This window comes from Aquarana catesbeiana, linkage group LG02, assembly GCF_042186555.1.
Source record: "Aquarana catesbeiana isolate 2022-GZ linkage group LG02, ASM4218655v1, whole genome shotgun sequence".
NCBI lineage: Eukaryota > Metazoa > Chordata > Amphibia > Anura > Ranidae > Aquarana > Aquarana catesbeiana.
In genome coordinates this window covers 570318866-570343604 of record NC_133325.1, presented here as the reverse complement: position 1 = coordinate 570343604, position 24739 = coordinate 570318866, and the positions used below count along the sequence as shown (strand labels likewise).

The 24739-nt window shown below is 40.1% G+C and overlaps 1 protein-coding gene across 2 annotated transcripts in view; it reads left to right on the top strand.

Moving 5' to 3' along the window:
- LMOD1 (leiomodin 1) overlaps positions 1-17665 on the top strand; it is a 39290-nt gene extending 21625 nt beyond the window's left edge. For both annotated transcript variants that reach the window (XM_073616078.1, XM_073616077.1), the window contains exons 2-3: positions 3347-4726; positions 15663-17665. In XM_073616078.1, coding sequence (XP_073472179.1) covers positions 3452-4726; positions 15663-15689 — 1302 coding nt within the window. In that variant the 5' untranslated portion in view covers positions 3347-3451 and the 3' untranslated portion in view covers positions 15690-17665. The remainder of the gene's footprint in view (positions 1-3346; positions 4727-15662) is intronic.
- The last annotated feature ends 7074 nt before the right edge of the window (positions 17666-24739 follow it).

Below are 24739 nucleotides of genomic sequence, written 5' to 3'. Positions count from 1 at the left end.
CAAAGGTCACGTCTGACCCCCGGGTCGCAGTTTGGAGACCAGTGGCTTGTTTTGGGATGTTTGAGTTTTTGTGGAATAAGAGAGCTCCCTATGGATCTGGTCATATGTGGAAATGAGGAGTAGTGGTAATATATGGGTATACCTTAGTCCACAAGTAGTGAGCATTAAGAGCATCCTCTAGATGTGAAGCATTGTGCCCAGGCTATTGCACCCACGAGCAGATGAGGAGAATAAGAGGGCACATATTTCAAGGTTTTAGCCAGAGTAGGGTACCAGCAATACATTCACCAGAGATTGTTAATGGAAAAAGCATACATTTTTCACTACAGTGAATGATTTCTTTAGTATATGCAACATTTTTATATTTCTTTGCTGTTCATCAATCCTGAAGCTTCTGTATGGAATAATAGCATAGCACAGGCTAGTGTCTTTGCAATTGAGAATCTGGTCATGAAGAGTAGAAGAAAGGATCAGAGACTCTTGCATTGTATATGGTCTCTTGGCAGCCATAGACGTTTCAATGTTTATCTGATCAATATGTGATTAGATCAAAACAATTGCATCTGCAAACAATCAAATAGCCATGACTTCCTTTCTAGTCAATCTAGATTAAATTTGGATCGGATTCTATCAAAACTGAGTCAGTTGACCATGGTGGAATATTACCGATCATTTTTTTATCACTCGGCAGAACTGAGATGCTTTGTTCATGAATATAATAGCATGGTGAAAACAGAGATGTGATCAATAATATTATGATAGTAAGTTACAATGATGAACTATCGATCAAAATCCACTTCCCATATGACATATCAATCAAACGGGTTGTTGAGTATAGATTGAATTTTCCTATCGGATGAGATGAATTGAAAAGGAAATCGATCATTGGCTGACACAGTAGTCTTCACTCCACTTCACTTCACTTGTGGCAGTGTTGGCCTAGAAGGATTATAATAACACCAGGTAAAACATACAGTATTTACTACTGTGCAAAAGTTTTAGGCAGATGTAAAAAAGTGTTGTAAATTAAGAATGGTTTCAGAAATAGAAGTGTTTAATAGTTTATTTATGCCAATTAACAAAATGGAAGGTAAATGAACAGAAAAGAAATCCAAAACAAATAAATATTTGATGTAACTACCCTTTACCTTGAAAACAGCATCAATTCTTCTAAGTACACTTGGGTTTTGAGGGCACTCAGCTGGTAGGTTGTTCCAAACATCTCGGAGAACTAACCACAGATCTTCTGTGGATGTAGGCTGCCTCAAATCCTTCTGTCTCTTCATGTAATCCCAGACAGACTCAATGATGTTGAGATCAGGGCTCTGGGGTGGTCAAACTATCACTTCCAGGACTCCTTGTTCTTCTTTACACTGAAGATAGTTCTTAATGGCATTGGCTGTATGTTTGGGGTCATTGTCCTGCTGCAAAATAAATTGGGGCCAATCACACGTCTCCCTGATGGTTTGTTATGATGGATAATTATCTGCCTGTATTTGTCAGCATTGAGAACACCATTGATCCTGACCAAATCTCAAACTCTATTTGAAGAAATGCAACCCCAAACTTGTGAGAAACCTCCACCATGCTTCACTGTTGCCTGCAGACACTCATTATTATACCAATCTCAAGTCCTTCAGCCAATAAACTGCTTACTACTACAGCCAAATTTTTCAAGTTTTGACTCATCAGTCCACAGCACCTGCCGCCATTTTTCTGCACCCCAGTTCCTATGTTTTTAGGCATAGTTGAGTCGCTTAGCCTTGTTCCCATGTCGAAGGTATGGCTTTTTGGCCACAATTCTTCCATGAAGACCACTTCTGGCCAGACTTTTGGATGTCATCCTGAGTGCCGACCATCCCTTTCCTTATCTTGAAACCCCAGACTGCTTTGAAATCTTTGCCTATGAGAGACCTTGCTTATGAAGTATAACTACCTTCTGTCTTGTATCTTGTTGCTGTGCTCAGTCTTGCAATGGTGTATGACCTGTGACATGAAACTATCTTCCATAGCCTCACCTTAGTAGCAGAATTTGGCTGTTCCTCGCCCAGTTTTAGCCTCCCACACCACTGTTTCTGTTTCAGTTAATGACTAATTAGTGATTCATTCTATAAAATCCCTGACATTGTGAAAGTGTACAAAATGTGCAAGTGTAAGATTTGATTCTGGTTTGAAGCCAAAGGATGGTCACACCAAACATTGATTTGAGTTAGATTTTTCTTCTGTTCGCTCACTTTGCATTTTGTAAATTGATAAAAATAAACAATTAAAATATATATTTTTGAAAGCGTTCTTTACAGCATTTCTTCACATCTGCCTAAACATTTTGTACAGTACTGTAACTTTATGAATATAATAATATACTCATCTGAATCGATGTGTCAAGATTGCAGTGTTTTGTACATTAAACCACAATATTTCTTTTTTTTTTTTTTTTTTTTTCAGCGTATGTTCCATACACAAAGGGAAGGAAGGGAAGGAAGGGCAGGATGAGCTAGTGTAAATCTACATCCAGTGTAACAGCTGCCAAAATATGACATGATATGATATGGATAGAGTGTCAGGCTTTTTCTATCTGGAGCCTCAATGGGGAGATTTCCCCTATATACCTGTCCTGGTGACAATGTTGCTATTAGGACAGAAAATTATGGGAAAGGCTTCAATATTGACATAGACAGCATTCACGACTTGATCTACTTTTGTGGCCCCAGTTAGAAGATTCTCCCTAACTTTCTGTCCTTGTGGCAATGTGTCACCAGCACAGGAAATAAGGGCAAATCTCCCGATTGGGGCCACAGAGATCAGTACAGCCAGCAGTAGTTTTAGCCCTCCCCACCTATCCACAACAATAAAAGTTTTAGCTTTAATATTTGTAACTCTTTACCTTTCAATATGGCAAAACATCCTTGTGTACTAATAGAATACCCATAGTTAGGTATGCAGATAGGCAAAAGAGGAATGGGCTACAGAGCACCCAGGTGACAGGAGTAGCAGAGAGAGAAATATCACCGCTCTAGGAAGGTCAATCAGGAACAGACCTCTCCTCCAGGCTGGAAGCCACAGGTGCCAGCAATGCTTATAACAATGACATTTAGAGAAAAGTCCTGGACAGCCGCACTAAAGTAAAGGACCTTCGAAGAAAACTCTCTTTTCCCCTTTGTCACAGTCTCTTATTTGGTGATGTACTGTATAGTACAAAAATAAAATCTCTGTAAAGAAATAACATAGAAACAGACGTGCACCAGAGTGAGATACATACATCCATGCATGTTTCTACATTAGAAAGACTGAGTTTCTACTTAATATGTTCTGTACATTAAAAATATTTTAAATGCCATTTTTTTAGAGTGAAAAATCTCCACAGAAGACACAAGAAGAGAAAAAGAAGGAAGAAAGGGGGAAAGAGCCTGGTACTGCAAGTCTAAGCAAAACACCAGAAGACAGCAAAGCTATGGCAAAAAAAGACACAGACAAAGCAAAGGATGACCGAGTTAGCAAAATGAGGGAGAGATTTAGACAAGAAAAAAATATTAGTGCAGTGGATAAGGAGAAGCTGGAAAAGACACCGTCTAAAAAACAGGAAGAAGAAAAGAGTGTAAAGCAGACATCGAAGGAAAAAGTAGTAAAGGAAAGCACTGATGAGAAAACAGAGAAGGTTGTTGAAAAGACAGAAAAGAAGGAAATGGTAAAGCTTCAGTCTGAAAATAAACTGGATAAAAAAGCAACTCCAGACAAAACTCAGGAGAAACAAGATAAAGCAGAAAGGGTCCAAACTAATAAAAATATTTCAGAGGAGAAGCCACCAGCTGATCAAGACAAGAAGAATGCAAAGAATTCAACCCAACAGAAGACTGAAAATGGAGCTAAGAACACAACAGAAGAGAATAAGGATGATGAGGCTTCAAAAATCTTTGATGAACTTCTAGAAAAAGTGAAAAACAATGAACCAGAATTGATAGAGCTCAACCTGAACAATTCAGAGTGTATTACCATAGACACCTTAATGAGTTTTACAGAGGCCCTAGAGTTCAATACCATAGTTAAGACATTTTCATTAGCGAACACACGTGCTGATGACCACATTGCTTTGGCCATTGCTGTTTTGCTCAAATCTAACAAGACCATTCTTAGCATCAATCTGGACTCCAACCACATTACAGGCAAAGGTATACAGGCTATTTTCCGAGCTTTGCAGCACAATAATACACTTACAGAACTACGCTTTCATAATCAACGTCACATATGTGGAGGAAAAACTGAGATGGAGATAGCAAAGATTCTAAAGGAGAACACTACTATTTTAAAACTTGGGTACCATTTTGAGCTAGCTGGTCCCCGCATGACTGTCACCAATTTGCTGAGTCGCAACATGGACAAGCAAAGGCAACGTAGAATGGCAGAACAGAAAGCATTAAAGGAGGCTGAGGGCAAGAAGAACTGTTTAGAAGTTCCCAAGGTAGTTCCTCCCCCAAAAGAGCCCCCAAAACCAGCAAAACCAATTCCAAGCAAGGTCAAAAAGGATGTCCCTAAAAAGGATGGGGTACCTGCCCCACCTCCTCCACCCCCACCAATGGCACCCTTGGCACCCCCTCTTGAAAACATTAGGAACTCTTTGTCCCCTGCATCTCGAAGAAAGATAGAAGAAAAGACAGGACCCGCAGAGAAGAACTCAAGAGACAAGCTTTTGGAATCAATTAGGTCAAGCAATGTCAAACAGCTAAAAAAGGTAAGAGGCATAATACATAAACATAATTTTAGAGATAACTGCAGGTTTTTGCAAAAAATAGGCAGAATTAATGTTTGTACAACCCCAGTATGGCCATTGTGTACTCTAGATGATAGGAAATTTAATTAAAACTGAGTTTTGTGCATCAGTTCTCCCTCTGAAGAAAGTATCTTCTTCCAAGGTCACATTGGAAGATGGGAAATTGTGTTGGGCCACAGATAAAATACACAAAACCATGGGTCAGAGGTTGAACACCCCTGCTCTAATAGAATCCGCAAAGGAACTGATATAGCCAAAGCTTTTTCTTACACAGCACACATATGTGTTCTGTGATGTTCTCCACATCATTATTTTATTTAACCATTGTTAAACTGAAGCTGTCAGTTGAACACATGGTATTTAGTAAACATATTACTACTACTGTATGTGCATTCTTTATAGATCTATAAGTAAATGTCTTTTATGTTAATTAATGTAATTATAGGCATTGTAAGCTTGATAGTACAGCTCTTCTCACTCATCGTAAATAGTAATGATATTTTGAATTTTCAGGAGTCTAATGCCCCGTACACACGGTCGGACATTGATCGGATATTCCGACAACAAAATCCTAGGATTTTTTCCGACGGATGTTGACTCAAACTTGTCTTGCATACACACGGTCACACAAAGTTGTCGGAAAATCCGATCATTCTGAACGCGGTGACGTAAAACATGTATGTCGGGACTATAAATGGGGCAGTAGCCAATAGCTTTCATCTCTTTATTTATTCTGAGCATGCGTGGCACTTTGTGCTTCGGATTTGTGTACATACGATCGGAAATTCCGACAACGGATTTTGTTGTCGGAAAATTTTATAGCCTGCTTTCAAACTTTGTGTGTCGGAAAATCCGATGGAAAATGTGTGATGGATCCCACACACGGTCGGAATTTCCGACAACAAGGTCCTATCACACATTTTCCGTCGGAAAATCCGACCGTGTGTACAGGGCATTACTGGTATGATCAAGCTATTTTGAACATTTTTTTTTTAATGTTTTTTTATTGTTATTTTTTTTTTTTTGTTATTATATTCCAATGCTGTTTGAATCACATAATTAGCTCCATTGTTTAAATCTGTTCTAGGTAAGTTCAAATGTTAATAGGAAAAATGTAAAAACATTTTATGTAAAAAAAAAAGTCATTGTTTACAAATTTGACTTGTGTACAGTATATATAGTAGTTGTGAAATGCTGTTTTGAACATGAAATGGCGTTTCAATAGGGTAGGCTGCATCCAAAGAAACGCAATGCAAAGTAGGTAAATGCAGCTAAAGAAATGGCAAAACATATCAGAGGCAAGATTCAGTATTCAACACCACATCCCAATTTTACATTCATTCGACTATATCCAGCTAGAGAACTGTCATCCACACTACACCAATGAAATAAATTGTAATCTGCTGGCCTCGATTTGACATGCAATTGACATATATGTAAAAATCCAGGAAAACACTTGCCTAACCCTTATAAACTGTGTAGTTTTTGTTTAAATCATGTATATAAAATATTTATTTTGGAATTAAACAATTAATGCAGTAAAAACCTATGACTCTCATTTTGCAGAGCATGCTGGACCTTCTTCAGTCTCTGGGCCTTTTAATCCCTAAATTCAGTTGAGTCCCAGAGTGTTTTTTTTTTCCATTTCGATTATGTCTACGGTCCGCACATTACACCTTTTAGTGTTCGTAGTCTACCCTAATGTATTAAACTTTTTTTTTTTTTTTGGAGGGGGGGGAACACGGACGGACGATAGAGCTTTTTCAGAGTCCATTGAGGGACAGTACTTCCTCTCCTCATCTGCTATTTTTCTCTTTTTTGACTGCTTGTTACAACTGAACAGGATTGGTGTGGTGGGGTAATTTCCATTGAGACGCTGGCATACAGTTTTCTAGTGTCAATTTCTTCTGTAGGCAGCAGTATAACTTTAGGTTTTATACTGTCAAGCTGTGTCCCTCAATGGGCTCTGAGTAAAAGATTTTACAGTACAAAAATACAACTTTTTTATCTACAATAACACCTGTTGTTTTAAAATAACAATGTGTTAATATAGAAAAAACTAAACATTTTTCTTTTTTTTTTTTAGATTGAATAAAAAATGTAATAATTTTTACAGGACAATAATTGTATTTATTATTTCTGTATCATAAGTAGTGGGAAAGTTTTTCTAGATCTGCAGGCTCATATCTGAAAAGTAATAATAGCTTCATAATAAGAGCTCAAGTAACTAAGCACCACCTGCCAGAAAAAGCAAAAACCAGGGAAGAGCCATATATATTCTGGTCTAGGCCAACTCATTTTCTGGGGAAGCATCCTGTCATTTGATTTATTCGCTTAATGCGGAACTTCAACCTCATAGGTTTATATCTTATCTCTTTCTTCCTCTGTTGCTTGGGGTAAACTGTAAAGTCCTTTCATTTTCACCCCTTCCTGTATCTACTGTATGTCATTTTCATTATAGGTCATTGAAGCAGGCACACTTCTGTCTGTATGACGGCCAACCTCCCACAAGACTGCTAAATACACATCCCCTGGGTTTCAGTTGGTGTCAGTCACAGCTGATGATTCCTCTGTTGTGCACACTTCTATAGTTTTACCTGGATGAGGAAGTTAGATTATTATTATTATTTAAGGTACTTATATAGCGCAGTCAATTTATGCAGCGCTTTACATATACGTACATTCACATCGGTCCTTACCCTCAAGGAGCTTACAATCTAAGGTCCCTAACTCACATTCATATACTAGGACCAATTTAGACAGAAGCCAATTAACCTACCAGCATGTCTTTGGATTGTGGGAGGAAACTGGAGTACCCAGAGGAAACCCACGCAGGCACAGTGAAAACATGCAAACTCCAGGCAGGTAGTGTCATGGTTGGGATTTGAACCAGTGACCCTTTTAAGTGCTAGGTGAGAGTGCTACCCACTACACTACTGTGTCACCCATGCAAATAAACCTTCCTCTCTGTACACACCAAAGTGCCACACTCAGTGGGGGAGATTTACTAAAACTGCTACACTCAGAAAGAATCAGGTTCAGCTGTGCATGATAGCCAACTAGCTTCTAACGTAACCTTGTTCAGTTAACCTCCCTGGCGGTATGATTATTTCGGATTTTAGGTGCTGAAAGCGGTACAATTATTTTGCATAGAAATTTGGCGTTTTATATTGTAGGTCTGCAATTCTTAACAATAACACACTTAAATCTGTCCAAACAAGAGTCTAGTAGATATCCCGGGTATGATAAAGTTTGAAACACAAAAACATAAATTATAATATAATAAATAAAAATAAATAATTAAAAAAAAAAAAAAATTAATAATAAAATAAATTTCCCCAAGATTCACTATCGCTCAATTCTGCAAGTGTTCTAATTTACTATCGCTGTTTTCTAGCTGGTCTAAAGCCACTTTTGATGTAAAGGGACACTTTTTGGTTGCTATGGACAATCTCCAGTTTCCAGGCAGAAAGAACAGTATATATAACATAAAACTGCATGCAGGGCATAGGACAAAGCACTGGGGACAAAAGGGATGTGAAATAATTTCATACAGTACTGTAATCTGTAAGATTACAGTACTGTATGTGTTATGATTTTACACTTTTTTGAATTTGCCGCCAGGCTCCGCCCCCGTGCGTCGCGCCGCTCGCGGGGAACGGAGCCTGGCATGGAGAGGCTTCGGAGGAGGACGGAGCCCGCAGACACAGCGGGGGACATCGCAGGATCCCGGGGACAAGGTAAGTAAAGCCACACCAGGATCCTGCGATGTAATCCCGAGTGTGGCTCGGGGTTACCGCTAATGGTCCTGAATTTTAACCTCGAGCCACACTCGGGAAAACCGCCAGGGGGTTAAGCCTTGGCAATAAAACCTGGAAGCTGATTGTTTTCTATGGAGATCTACACCAGATTTTGGACGTGTGATCTGGATCTGGTTTACTTTTTTGGTTCTGATTTGTTTTGTTCACATTTAGGCAAAACTGTGTTTTTCAGCTTTATTAAACATGTTGTCTGCAAAATGTTCATTGCCGTTGCTCCACCAACCCCCCCCCCCCCACACACACACACACACACACACACACTGTCCAGTACATAGCAGGAAAAAAAGAGTGGCCATATCACCCTATTTTTCTCTCTGCTTTTAAGGCAGAAAACTTTTGATAAATGTTAAAATAGTGGTACAAAATTTGCACAGCAGATGGGGTACAGGATTATAAAAAGTTGGATAGCTGCATATCAGAGTTTAGCTTTAGGCTGGGTTCACACTAGTGGGAATTGGATGTGGATTTTCCCCGCATCCAATTCGCATAGCTGGAGATTGTGATTGGCTCTCTATGGAGTTGGTTCACACATCTCTGCAGCGGCTTCAGTGCAAATTGCATAGGAGTCCTGTGCGTCTTTTGGTCCGTTTCAGGTCCGAATTCAGCCCAAAATTAATTTTGAAATTGGACCTGAAACAGTGAATGGAGCTGCTCCAACATTTATAGTATTTGAAATCCCCCCTCTTTTCCCTTATTTCTGTGCAGCGCTTCTGGGATGGGCCAGAGCGATTCTGATTTGTCAGTACCTGCTCAGTGAATAACTTGGTCCGTCTCAGAAGCACTACACAGACAAGAGGGAGAAGAGCAGCCCTCGGACTGCTAGACTGACTGCGTGGGCACTGAGAGCTCAGCATTCCTGGAGGTAAGGGAGGTAAGTGCAGCAGGGATTGGGGGGGGGGGGGGTTGTATAGTGTTCACCTTTTTTCTGTAAAGGTGAACTAACCCTTTAAGCCATGTAACTGCTACATAAGCACATAATCATAAACCATTTTTTTTCCTTCCAGTAATTGTCATGCAGTGTTTGGAACTAGGCAGGCACAAAACATTTGCTATAAGAAAGGCACTTTAAAGTGGAACTTTACCCATAACAACTTGGTAAAAAATAATGTTCTTTAGTAAGCAACATACATTCCACATTAATAATTGTGCTACCAAAATTAGTGTGTGCTGTAAATTGCCTCCAGCATTGCCCATTTGTTCTTGCTGGAGGCTGCCATTTTGCTGAAGCCCAGAGCTCCTGAACAGCAGTAATACCTAAAGCAGAACCAAACCTGTTGATTTAAAAAAAATGGAAAATTGTATTAAATACTTGCCGTAATTTTCCTTTCCTGACGCCAATCCATGGTAGCATACATATGATATAGCTCCGCCCCTATATCCACCCACAGAACCTGTCCAAATCTATAAAAGTCTGACTGAGAGCAACCTCACCCATTCACCGTAAAAATATCAAGATAAAAAAAGGGAGGGTTCATATGATGCCATGGATTGGTGTCAGGAAAGGAAAATTACGGTAAGTATTTGATACAATTTTCCATTTTCCAACATGGCAGCATACATATGATAAATAGCGAGCTAAACAGGGAGGGCAAAAATGTATAATCAAACTTTTATTACAATGGATATGGAAGCCTGGACCATCATTCCATTGAAGTCCATTGATGTACAAGCCCTTGGATCTTCCCTGTAGTGCCTGAGGCAGGTGCACTGTGTCAACCAACCTGCAGATGTCTCCATTGGCAAATGCCCAAATTTAGAGATCTAAAAATGGACCTAACTGAATGAGCCTATATCACTTCTGGAGGCTCTTGCTTGGCCACACTGTAAGTTTTCTGGATGACCTTGTCTCTTCAAGATGACAAGGTTTTGCTGTAGGTTCCTCCTCTGTTTCCATCAGGCAAATTTGAACAGCCTTCTGGAGGATTTTACTTAGGAAGCTGCTTGAAGGTAGGCATTTTAGACAGGTAGGTTAGGTACTGTCTCTGCCAGGAAGGATGGAACCGCCACTTTGTAAGATGAAAACAGAAGCCCCCTTGGGAACCAAGGTGCTCGAGGGGCATAGGCCCCAACTAAGATGTAGGACTCTGTAGGTCCAAGTGCTTGCAGAGCCGATACTCTGACCCAGGGGTGTTGCTAGGTCTACAAAAGATCTGGGGCTAGAGCCCATAGCAGCGAAGTAAAGATAGTCATACGCTTGGGCGGGCATACACATCTATAGAATATACGTGTGTGTATATATATATATATAACATTATATATTATCATTACATCAGGGTCCCCAAAGCCCCCCTCATTACATCAAGGTCCCAAGAGAGCCCCTCCCTTAATTCGGGATCACTAGAGAGCTTATCACGTCACCTGCCACCAGATGCGGATTGTTACATACAGAGAGGCTAGGTTATATAGAAGAGAGGCTAGTGTATACAGAGAGGCTAGTGTATACAGAGAGGCTAGTATATTCAGGGAGGCTAGAGCATACAGAAGACAGGCTAGGGTATACAGAGAGGCTAGGGTATACAGAGAGGCTAGGGTATACAGAGAGGCTGGGGTATACAGAGAAGCTAGGTATACAGAAGACAGGCTAGGGTAGTACAGAGTTCTCCCCTCCCCCTCTTGCATAATCTGCACTCACTCCACAGCTCAGGAGCTCGCGTGAGAAAGTTCATCCCGACTCTATTATATGGGCGGAGCAAGGGAGGAGACTCCCTCTCACACTGATCTCCCTTCTCTCGCTGTCAGTGAAGCACGAGTGCAGACTCAGTGAGAGTGCCGCGGCTGTGCGGGACAGTGCTGTATCAGGCAGCCTGCGACACTCTCACGGTAGGGCCAGCCCTGGACCCGGGGCTATGGGCCCCATATTCGGGGCTCTAGCCTCAATAGCCACCCCCTAACTACGCCACTGCTTTGCCCCTTGAAGCTATCACCTGATGATATCTAGGGACACTGCCTCTCGAGTGATGTCCCATTGAGGATTGCTTTCTAATAATGCAAACAGAGTCCTGGCAAGGGAATCCAGGACCAGAATAAAAACCTACTGAGGAATGTTATTCCTCCTCAGGGCAAAGTCTCAGGACTGACCTTGTGAAGCATTCCCCTGGCAGCTCACATGGCCATTTTCCCTGGTGAAAGCTGAAATAGCTAAAATTTTGAGTCCTTATGGAACTAGGTTGAGCAACAAATCTATATCCATGTGAGGAACTGATAGCAACTCTGCAACCTCTAGGTTGCCAGGATCAAAATTCTGCTCGGGCTGCAAAGGCTCTGAACCTATTCCAGACTTCAGAGTAAATAGCATTTATTGACGTCCTTTCTGAAAGCTTGACAGGATTGAACCACTTCCAGAAAACATCCTCCAATCCTTCCCCCTCAATTTACAGTCCATCATGGGACAGGTGTTGTGGAAACACTGGTAGCTGAAGTGCTTGGTCCTGACTAGATTGCATGGCTAGGGTAAACCCAAGGCTTGTGGTTCAATCGGAATGCTTGCTATCACTGTAAGACCCTCAGACAACAGTCTCCCCTGGAACTTCATGACCAAAGGCAGTAGAGGCATCTGCTCCTGTAGGAGAGAAGAAAATGCAGCACTGACACCAGCATCAGGATTCAGCCCAGAAGTGCAGAGAAACACAAGCAAACAAACACCAATTCAGGTGTGCAGAGAGATACATGCAGCATGGATTCCAGCAAACAGACACCAATTCAGATGCACTAAATGAGGTTCTGACCTCTCGTGTTAGAGAATTCCTCAGCCCCAAAAGACCACCAAAAGGAGCTCCCCACCTTGTTGGCACATTTAGCAATCTAAGATATGGGACTGCGCCGGGGGGAGGCTGAACCCAGTCGGACACTGACAAGTTGGCAGGTAAGTACTTATTGTAACATCACGGTCTTGCGGGTGTATATCTTGAGGACAAAAAGGAGAACGAGGGAGGTTGCTTTCAGTCAGACTTTTATAGATTTGGACAGGTCTTGTGGGTGGATATAGGGGCAGAGCTATATCATATGTATGCTGCCATGTTGGCACCAGGAAAAACAGTTACATTCCTGGTATGCCGGGATTGCTAACTGTCACATTTGCTTATGTCCTTAACCAAACTGTTTAACAATCAAATGGCTGGTGTCCTAACTGATCACATGTGCAGCACCATGGCAGTTGCAGATCAAACATAAGCAGCTTCCTTGGCTGTAAAGGATAGGAGGGTTTAACTCCGCTTTAAAGCTGTCAGCAAATCAGCCTCTACAAACTCGGCAGTGCCTAAAAATGCCTAAAAATGGAGAGCAACTGAGCATGTGCAGAGCAGGGTGAAACAGTGTATTACTGGATTTTAAAAAGTATAGGCACTTATTTTTAATGTTTTACATAGATATACCTGCAAAAGGTGCCAGACTTAATTTTCTGACTAAAGTTCCACTTTAAGGTGTGGACATAGGGAGTCTAATGCCCTGTACACACGGTCGGACATTGAGCGGACGTTCCGACAACAAAATCCTAGGATTTTTTCCGACGGATGTTGGCTCAAACTTGTCTTGCATACACACGGTCACACAAAGTTGTCGGAAAATCCGATCGTTCTGAACGCGGTGACGTAAAACACGTATGTCGGGACTATAAACGGGGCAGTAGCCAATAGCTTTCTTCTCTTAATTTATTCTGAGCATGCGTGGCACTTTGTGCGTCGGATTTGTGTACACACGATCGGAATTTCCGACAACGGATTTTGTTGTCGGAAGATTTTATAGCAAGCTCTCAAACTTTGTGTGTCGGAAATTCCTATGGAAAATGTGTGATGGAGCCTACACACGGTCAGAATTTCCAACAACAAGGTCCTATCACACATTTTCCATCGGAAAATCCTATTGTGTGTACAGGGCATAAGAGCTTCATGCACATCTGTTAGGTAATTAGGGGAAGTTTTCCAGGTAAAATTGCCTCTATAATTATAGTAGTAGCATACAGTAAATTTTTTGTGTCAAAACCAGCATTCCGATGTTAAATTGTTGAGCAACGCTCAACATGATCAATGTAGGAAAGGCTATGATAATCCTTCCATCCCTATACTATATTCCAAATCCAAATCCTTATGAATTCCATTTCAAATTAAAAGAGCAAGATAAAATTTTTGTACAAAGATATACGAACATTGCTACATCATATGATATATTATGGGAGAAAAGGATTACATAAAGAATTGAGGAGGTCATAAAATATTAATGCCTCTGTTCATGCATAACTCAATAGAGGGAAGGTAACGCAATACATCAGACTACAACAAATCCTCAGGTTACTTGACCTCAGCATTGTATGAACCCATTTTTATGTAAGCAATTTATGACCTCTCTAGCACCTGTTAAAGTACTTGGGTATTTGCGCTTGTTCTTTTGGTGTTGTTAGCATACCACTGAACATGAAGCTGGCATATATTTATGGTCTACAACATTTTTTTTATTTAGATTTAAAATGATGTGTGTTGTGCAGTAAAGCAAATGTAACTACTGATGATCACATGCAACTTGAAGCTGTTAGGAGTTGTTTTATCTGCATGTCAGATAGTAGAATTAGCATCCTTGCCAAACAGCTACTGCAATAAAATATATTACAGAGTAGACACCTGGAGAATGTATTTTTTAAGGTAATTTAGAAAGGTTGCTTTCCATTGAATTCATAGGTTGAGCTGCCCATAGGCTTTAACTGAGTTTGTATCAGTTATGCAAAATCAAACTTTATGGGGTTGATTTACTAAAACTGGAGAGTGCAAAATCTGGTGCAGCTCTGCATAAAAACCAAACAGCTTCCATTTTTTTGTCAAAGCTTAACTGAACAAGCTGAAGTTAGAAGCTGATTGGCTACCATGCAGAGCTGCGCCGGATTTTGCACTCTCCGGTTTTAGTAAATTAGTGTGTTTTAAAGCAGGTGTCTCCAAATTTTCCAGTAAAAGCGCTATGTCATATATTTTACAAATATTTGCATGCCAGTTTTATAAATGAATAAATCAAATTTAAATTAAATAAACAAGTTTTACCCCTTACATCTAGGTCCCTTTACATTAGATATATACGGTAGTTAATATATATATATATATATATATATATATATATATATATATATTTATATATATATATTTTTTTTCCAATCTTTTATTTAAAAAAACACGAGAGCATGTGACACAACATCATCAGTTACATGAAAATGGCATAATGGCATCAGGTGAGGTGAAACAACATGTCATGGACATAGTCGCTAAATGCAGACATGTAAAATATGAAAAGCATACCCTTCACTCTTATCATGCAAGAACCACCCTAAGTCACCAATTGTCTATCTCATTGCCTTTAACGTGCAGCAGTGAGTGATGTCGTGGACTCCGTCTCAGCCTTTTCAAATATTATAAAACAGTGCTAGAATCTATTTCTGTAGAAACTTTCCAGAAGAATAGAGATATAAGAAAGGGAAAAAAATGAGCTAGAAAGAAGTCAAGAGAGCCACAGGGGCCCGGGGGAGGATGGAAGAGGAAGGGGGGGAGAGGGGGGGGGTAGAGAGGGGAGGGAAGGGAGAAGAGAGAGCGGTGGGGGAACGTGGCCTGGAAAGGGGGGTGACGATTGCGCATCTCCCGGGCTGTAGTACAAATAGGAAGGGTTGGTGGATAGCATCAGGAGGCTGCTGTCTACTATCCTAGTTGTTTTAGGGATGGACTAGTCCATCGTGTCGCTTTCTCGTCAGAGAAGGCAAATATGTTCCAGAGTGTCCACGTCTTAGTGTAGCGTTCCCGTTGGTGACAGGATGTGAGGATGAGATCCTCCATTTTGTTAATTTCCTCCACCTTTTTGAGCCACAATCTTATGGATGGAGGTTGTGTGGACTTCCAGCATAAAGGGATGCACACCTTGGCTGTGTCGAGGAGGTGGCGAACTATTGATTTTTTTATCAATTTTCCGTGGAATGTTGGAAAATATATATTTTTTGAATTAATATGCCAATACTAATATTGTACTAAGCTGATTATGTGTGCATAAATATAAAATAAAACATTTAAAAAGATGGCAAATTCTCTTTTAACATAATTTCTCCTATTTTATAGGTGGAGGTGCCAAAATGGCTGAGGTAAAAAGAAGAGCGAAGCATACCAAATGGAGCATTTTTTCTCGATATGAACATCTTAAGCATATCCATTTGTTTTTCTAAATCCACACCTGTTTATTATGCTTCTTAGGGGCTAATTACAGTCTTGGCTGCCTTGGCTACCCAACATTCCTTATAAGCACATTTCCTTATTATTTCTTGGGGGGTTTGACGGCTGTTTACCAGAGACAAGAAAAGGATATATCAGGAGCTAATATCATGGGCTACAGGTGAGCAGGAGCTCATGGAAGTTAAAATGAGTAGTATTTTTTTAATGAAGCATTAGATTATAATTTTATGAAATATTAATGCAATATATTTTTCTAGCCCTAAAACAACGGAGAAAAAAGTGATTTTAGTAGCACATAGACTGAATGAAAGGCTTCTGCATTGATGCTGTCCCATTTATTTTAACCTTTTTATTTAATATGAATATTGGCTGGGATGGGAGGGCCTGAAGGCAGCAATAGTTTACATACCCTTGATACAAACATTTACTGATGGCATGCAGAGCTTCCAAGTACGTAGCCTAATAGTTTGTTATTTTTCAGAATACAAACAGGATCAAGAAGGGATCAGTGAAAAATGGGAGTCATTGTTCCAAAGATATACTCGAGATTGTAGTGCTGTGCAGTCATATATGTCAATAAATCAGAAGCCACCTTTCATCACCTTAGGTTGATCACATAAGGGCTACTTAAACACGAGTATGAATCTTAAGAGATGCTTTTTTACCTAACATGTCCATAAACACTTTATATGGAATTACTACAGACTGGCCCTTTCTGGCTGACCTCTGCTGTATCAGCAGAAAACTGTAGCAATGCATTGTATCTCTACCAAATATAATGCTGGTCTCCAAAACCGATCATCTACACTTCATGTATAGAGTTATAACTGTATCTGAATTGCTTGTATTATTTAACAGCCATTCTATTTGTATGGTCAACCAGAAGATAGCAAATAAAGGTGACTTGTGATTAATAATCTTGGGACACCATCCGTTGCTGTTTGCTGGATTAGTAGAGTGGCATTTGAGACTGGAATAACACTATAGTGTTATAAAGATTCTGCTTTAAGAGCACTTCTCGAGCTTGTGTTTTTCAATGTGAATAAAAAGCAGCAAAACGCACAATAACACAGTAAAGCCTAGTAAAACACACATTAAAGATGTCCTTTTATAATGCTACATCTATGAATCCAGCCTTAAAGTGACACTAAACAATATCCTTATTCTCCAAAAATAATCCCGTGAGCTTCTGAACCTCTCCACTTCTTCTTCAGTTCCATTTGTTTGGAAGGAGCAGTGCACATTAGTTGAAGGTCATGTGGACTGCTCTATGCATTCTACAAATCCCATAGTCCATCATGGGAGTGAGCAGAAGAGGATGACCTACATACAGTGGAACCATGACGAACAAAGGTAGCCAGCCTATGACAGAAAGTTGGATCATGGTGGCAGGAAAAAAAAGGAATTTGGAGATTTAGAGGAGGCTGAGAGTTTAGTGTCACTTTAAATTAGCCATGCTTGATTTGTATTCCCATTTTGAGGGTTCCCTTGAGCAAAATGAAACCACAGTGATGCCACATAATCAGTGCAATATCTTAGATGACTATATGGATCTTGTTGTTTACTTTGGATTGCTGTATTCTAAGTAAACGGTAAGTCACAGTTCTTTTGAAAAGACAAAACTGTGTCTATCACATAATGGTAGAAGTACTTCCCTCTGTTTCCCTCTCCATTGTGAACGGGTTAACAGATAAAGCATAGCTTAGAAGCTGTGTAATAAGAAATTGATAGGTACTGAGTATCACTGTATTTAAATTGAAAATACATTTGCACAGGTATAAATTTATATATTTTTTGACATGTAAATCTGTTGTGGAAAATAAATGTTTCAAGAGCTTAATAAACATTTTAAATGCATGTGTAATTAAACTCTTCCACCAGCCTCTCTGGAATATGTTGTCTGGCACTGCGTGTATCTCTGACAGGGAAAAGATACTTTATGCTTCAATTGGCCATATAAGGAAATCACAGCAACTTGTTCTCTATTCACAAGGCAAGGGAGGGTGAGAATGTTTGGGGGATGAAATGGCATAGCAAGAAGACTGAGAAACATGAAAAATAGCTAAGGCCATGGCCATATATTATCTTTAATAGACAGGGAAAAGAAATTGTATTATCTGTTTGCTGATGAATTTGGCATCTTTGCGACGTTAAGTAGTTTAAAAGCAACAAGGCTGCATACTTTTGTGATTTGTTAGTTCAACAAAATAATTCTTCAAAGTCTTGCTATGTTATTAAATTATGTTTAATTGTATTAGAAAATTACATTTGCTGAAATGGCTTTTTGGATACATTATAGCTAGTAAACTATTAGGCCCTACCTGATGTAAAAGCACACTGCAGTTGTCTCTATTTCTCTACTTACTGCAGTGAAGCAGTTAGGCGTCCGTTTATGAAACTGTGATCAGCGGTGATCCCAAGGATCCCAAGTTTATGAAGCTGCAATCTCAGCACTTCACTGGTGATCTGAGTCAGAATTCACACTCCCCGATTCACCAGCTCAGAGGTGGAGAATCAGAGAGTGAAGAGAGAATCCCGGGGGAAGGAGGAAGATTTTTGACTTCCTCCTTCCTCGTTCAGACCCCCAAAGACAGTAACCATGTCCCAGTGCCGTGTCTATCATGTCTATGTGTGTGTGTGTGTGTGTGTGTGTGTGTGTGTGTGTGTGTGTGTGTGTATATATATATATATATATATATATATATATATATATATATATATACACTACCGTTCAAAAGTTTGGGGTCACCCAAACAATTTTGTGTTTTCCATGAAAAGTCACACTTATTCACCACCATACGTTGTGAAATGAATAGAAAATAGAGTCAAGACATTGACAAGGTTAGAAATAATGATTTGTATTTGAAATAACATTGTTTTTACATCAAACTTTGCTTTCATCAAAGAATCCTCCTTTTGCAGCAATTACAGCATTGCACACCTTTGGCATTCTAGCTGTTAATTTATTGAGGTAAGCTGGAGAAATTGCACCCCACGCTTCTAGAAGCAGCTCCCACAAGTTGGATTGGTTGGATGGGCACTTCTGGCGTACCATACGGTCAAGCTGCTCCCACAACAGCTCAATGGGGTTCAGATCTGGTGACTGTGCTGGCCACTCCATTACCGATAGAATACCAGCTGCCTGCTTCTGCTGTAAATAGTTCTTGCACAATTTGGAGGTGTGTTTAGGGTCATTGTCCTGTTGTAGGATGAAATTGGCTCCAATCAAGCGCTGTCCACTGGGTATGGCATGGCGTTGCAAAATGGAGTGATAGCCTTCCTTATTCAGAATCCCTTTTACCCTGTACAAAGCTCCCACCTTACCAGCACCAAAGCAACCCCAGACCATCACATTACCTCCACCATGCTTAACAGATGGCGTCAGGCATTCTTCCAGCATCTTTTCATTTGTTCTGCGTCTCACAAACGTTGTTCTTTGTGATCCAAACACCTCAAACTTGGATTCATCCGTCCACAACACTTTTTTCCAGTCTTCCTCTGTCCAATGTCTGTGTTCTTTTGCCCATCTTAATCTTTTTCTTTTATTGGCCAGTCTCAGATATGACTTTTTCTTTGCCACTCTGCCCTGAAGCCCAAAATCCCGCAGCCGCCTCTTCACTGTAGATGTTGACACTGGTGTTTTGCGGGTACTATTTAATGAAGATGCCAGTTGGGGACCTGTGAGGCGTCTGTTTCTCAAACTAGAGACTCTAATGTGCTTATCTTCTTGCTTAGTTGTGCAACGCGGCCTCCCACTTCTTTTTCTACTCTGGTTAGAGCCTGTTTGTGCTGTCCTCTGAAGGGAGTAGTACACACCGTTGTAGGAAATCTTCAATTTCTTTGCAATTTCTCGCATGGAATAGCCTTCATTTCTAAGAACAAGAATAGACTGTCGAGTTTCAGATGAAAGTTCTCTTTTTCTGGCCATTTTGAGCGTTTAATTGACCCCACAAATGTGATGCTCCAGAAACTCAATCTGCTCACAGGAAGGTCAGTTTTGTAGCTTCTGGAAGGAGCTAGACTGTTTTTAGATGTGTGAACATGATTGCACAAGGGTTTGCTAATCATCAATTAGCCTTCTGAGCCAATGAGCAAACACATTGTACCATTAGAACACTGGAGTGATAGTTGCTGGAAATGGGCCTCTATACACCTATTTAGATATTGCACCAAAAACTAGACATTTGCAGTTAGAATAGTCATTTACCACATTAGCAATGTATAGAGTATATTTGTTTAAAGTTAGGACTAGTTTAAAGTTAGCTTCATTTAAAAGTACAGTGCTTTTCCTTCAAAAATAAGGACATTTCAATGTGACCCCAAACTTTTGAACGGTAGTGTATATATACAGTCCGGTCCATCAATATTGGGACATCGACACAATTCTAATTTTTTTTTGGGTCTATACACCACCACAACGGATTTGAACTAAAACGAACAAGATGGGCTTTAACTGCAGACTTTCAGCTTTAATTTGAGGGTATTTACATCCAAATCAGGTGAGCGGTGTAGGAATTACAACAGTTTGTATATGTGCCTCCCACGTTTTAAGGGACCAAAAGTAATGGGACAGATTAACAATCATCCATCAAACTTTCACTTTTTAATACTTGGTTGCAAATCCTTTGCAGTCAATTACAGCCTGAAGTATGGAAGGCATAGACATCACCAGACGTTGGGTTTCATCCCTGGTGATGTTCTGCCAGGCCTCTACTACAACTGTCTTCAGTTCCTGCTTGTTCTTGGGGCATTTTCCCTTCAGTTTTGTCTTCAGCAAGTGAAATGCATGCTCAATCGGATTCAGGTCAGGTGATTGACTTGGCCATTGCATAACATTCCACTTCTTTCCCTTAAAAAACTCTTTGGTTGCTTTTGCAGTATGCTTTGGGTCATTGTCCATCTGCACTGTGCAGCGCCGTCCAATGAGTTCTAAAACATTTTGCTGAATATGAGCAGATAATATTGCCCGAAACACTTCAGAATTCATCCTGCTGCTTTTGTCAGCAGTTACATCATCAATAAATACAAGAGAACCAGTTCCATTGGCAGCCATACATGCCCACGCCATGACAGTACCACCACCATGCTTCACTGATGAGGTGGTGTGCTTTGGATCATGAGCAGTTCCTTTCCTTCTCCATACTCTTCTCTTCCCATCACTCTGGTACAAGTTGATCTTGGTCTCATCTGTCCATAGGATGTTGTTCCAGAACTGTGAAGGCTTTTTTAAATGGCTGCTCTGCTGTTCCATTGCCAGGTGTGTGTTTGGCAATCTCTAATCTGGCCTCTCTGGTTTTGAGGCTCACCAATGGTTCACCAATGGTTTACATCTTGTGGTGAACCCTCTGTATTCACTCTGGCAAAGTCTTCTCTTGATTGTTGACCTTGACACACATACACCTACCTCCTGGAGAGTGTTCTTGATCTGGCCAACTGTTGTGAAGGGTGTTTTCTTCACCAGGGAAAGAATTCTGCGCTCACCCGCCACAGTTGTTTTCCGTGGTCTTCCGGGTCCTTTGGTGTTGCTGAGCTCACTGGTGCGTTCTTTCTTTTTAAGGATGTTCTAAACAGTTGATTTGGCGACACCTAATGTTTTTGCTATGTCTCTGATGGGTTTGTTTTGTTTTTTCAGCCTAATGATGGCTTGCTTCACTGATAGTGACAGCTCTTTGGATCTCATATTGAGAGTTGACAGCAACAGATTCCAAATGCAAATAGCACACTTGAAATGAACTCTGGACCTTTTATCTGCTCCTTGTAAATGGGATAATGAGGCAATAACACACACCTGGCAATGGAACAGCAGAGCAGCCAATTGTCCCATTACTTTAGGCACATATACAAACTGCTGTAATTCCTACACCAATCACCTGATTTGGATGTAAATACCCTCAAATTAAAGCTGAAAGTCTGCAGTTAAAGCACATCTTGTTTGACTCATTTCAAATCCATTGTGGTGGTGCATAGAGCCAAAAAGATTAGAATTGTGTCGATGTCCCAATATTTATGGATCTGACTGTGTGTATATATATATATATATATATATATATATATATACACAGTATCTCACAAAAGTGAGTACACCCCTCTCATTTTTGTAAATATTTTATTATATCTTTTCATGTGACAACATTGGAGAAATGACACTTTGCTACAATGTAAAGTAGTGAGTGTACAGCTTGTATAACAGTGTAAGTTTGCTGTCCCCTCAAAATAACTTAACACACAGCCATTATTGTCTAAACTGCTGGCAACAAAAGTGAGTACACCCCTAAATGAAAATGTCCTAATTGGGCCCAATTAGTCATTTTCCCTCCTCGTTGTCATGTGACCCGTTAGTGTTACAAGGTGTCAGGTGTGAATGGGGAGCAGGTGTGTTACATTTGGTGTTATCGCTCTCACTCTCTCATACTGATCACTGGAAGTTCAACATGGCACCTCATGGCAAAGAACTCTCTGAGGATCTGAAAAAAAGAATTCAATCAAAATAATTAAAGTGGCGCTCAATCAAGACAATTAAAGATGTAAAACAACTAAGTATATATGGAAGTTCAAAAACCGGAAAAATCCACTAAATACTTATGTCTAAATTTCTTAATCTTCCATCACATTGGGTAACTTAGGACCAAGGCGAATCAAAGTTACTGCAATAAATGGATCCAAACTACATAAATCCCTGAAGCTACCAATTAATGGAGCCTCACAAAGGGAGAGTGAAACACAATCAGGGAAAAATATTCCGGATTAATAAAAATATTTTAAAGACTCATCAATTAATAAATGTAAACGATAAAGTGCAGATTTGTGCAACCTAAATATAATTAATTCTATTAAATCTCATGCGATACTTCACAAATGTGAAAATCAATAATTAAAAATGAATGTGTTTATAATAGTGAAAAATAATTTTATAAAGTCCCATAAACAATGCAATCTAGATTGTGACAATTAAATTGAGTGAAAAAATGAGTGTCAAAAAGCAACAAATTCCATAGATATTGCAATCCAGATTGTGACAATTGAATTGAGTGAAAAAATATGTTCATCCAAGATTCCCAGTGTCAGCACTCAATCACAAGTGTAAATAAGGTGAATCCAGATATAATTCCCCCAGCCTCTCACCTCAGGGCTGAGCGATAACAGCCTTATGGATGAATGATAATAATCCCCTCTGTTTCACGATCTCCTTAACGGTAATTTTCCCAGGGGTTTACTGTCTAAGTCCTCCGCTCTCAGAATGCCCCAGTTAGACAATGTGCAAGAGAGTAACTAGCTCTCCTAGGCTTACAGAAAGGGGCAGTGCCACATCCGTAAAAATTCATTAACAAAAGAAAAAGGGGATCCCCTAGGTGGATTTTTCCGGCACTTGCACAACAAATATATACGGTGTAGGAGTACAGACTTGTATAAAGAGTAAAAACAATATTTTATTTAAAGATTATCATGAATTAAAAACATTGTACATATTTTAGGCAACGAAAACATTGTTAGTAAACATAGTTCAGGAGAATTTGTAGTTGTATGCTACTCAACAGTGATGTTTATAGGATAGGGACTCTTATCAAGACCAACGCGTTTCGGTGTACATTAAATTTCAGTCCTTCTTCAGGGCCTTACTTGAAAAGAGAGATTCATCTACATTGATTGAAAAAATGTAATGGATAAGTTACCATACAGATCTATATGTGGGTATCCATCTATCGGTTAAATGATCCATTGATCACCTACCTGTTGTGTTAACGTTGCTTTCTTTGGAGCAAACAGTAAAAACCATAAGGAGAGGCAAAAGATGCTTGGGAGTGGAATGACGGTTGGATATAGTTTGCATGTGTAAAATGCTGCTCTCTGGGTACTCTACCAGTGTACAAAAAATTCCCCACATCGGGGTATGTAGTGTTACACCTACCCCGCCCTTCCCGGATGCGTGCCGGCCACAGCGGTATACTGGAGCAAAGAGGAAGCAATCCTGTGAGTGAAAAAATTTCATATAAATAAATGGAATCGATTCCTATTAGGTGTTGGTAATCTAAATGATATTGAGTGGAGTAATAAGGCTCAGATAGACAAATTCATTATCTCGTTGTGAATGAGTGTCTATAAAAAAGTTTTTGAAAATTATATGAAAAAAATGTATAAGCCTCAATGATGTTAATTAGTGTAGCTTTTTTTCAAAAAACACCTTAAGAGTGATGATATAATACTGTCATTCATTAAGTTTAAAGACAAAAAAGTGTATATGTATATATATAAAATATATAAAATATATAAACAGTATTACATGATAATGGGGGGTGTATGTAGATGGAAAAACCATGCATATCCTGTCAGGGTGACTGCAATGTCACACCAACAGGATGCATCTATATCACACTTGCAGGTATGGGTATTGTTAGATTGAAGGAACAACAAGAAATGCCAAGGAGCAAAAAGCAAAACTTGTATAAAAAAATCATAGGTTTCAAAAAACATAAGATAGAGAGTTTCAAAACTAAAAAGTAGATCAATACCTGTAGTTAGGAGATATTTGGAATTGGCCAGCCACACATCCCAGCGTCCGGCAAACACGATGCCTGAGCTGGGAATGAGTGGAACTGGTCTATTTGTAGTGTGAGTTCCAATCAGCCGGCGCAATCATCGCGCTCAGCTGGGTGCTGGAACTCATCAGCTGGAGAGCCTCGGTATCGCTCCCTGAGGCACGCACACCCATCCCACCGGCACGGAATGCCTCAATGGCGGACTGAGCATGTCCGCCGCAGTGGCAATATGGAGGTGGTGGGCATGGGTGTTCAGTCGCCCTAGTAACCTCCTATGCCTCACTCTGGGCGGCTTTCCGTGCCGGGTGAGGTCAGGCGCACCCGAGGCGGGCCAGGGGGAGGCAATGTGAATCATGTAAGAAAAGGGGAGGACGCACTCCATAGTGAAGTAGTTTAAAACCAACAATTTAATAAAAGTATCCACTTACATAC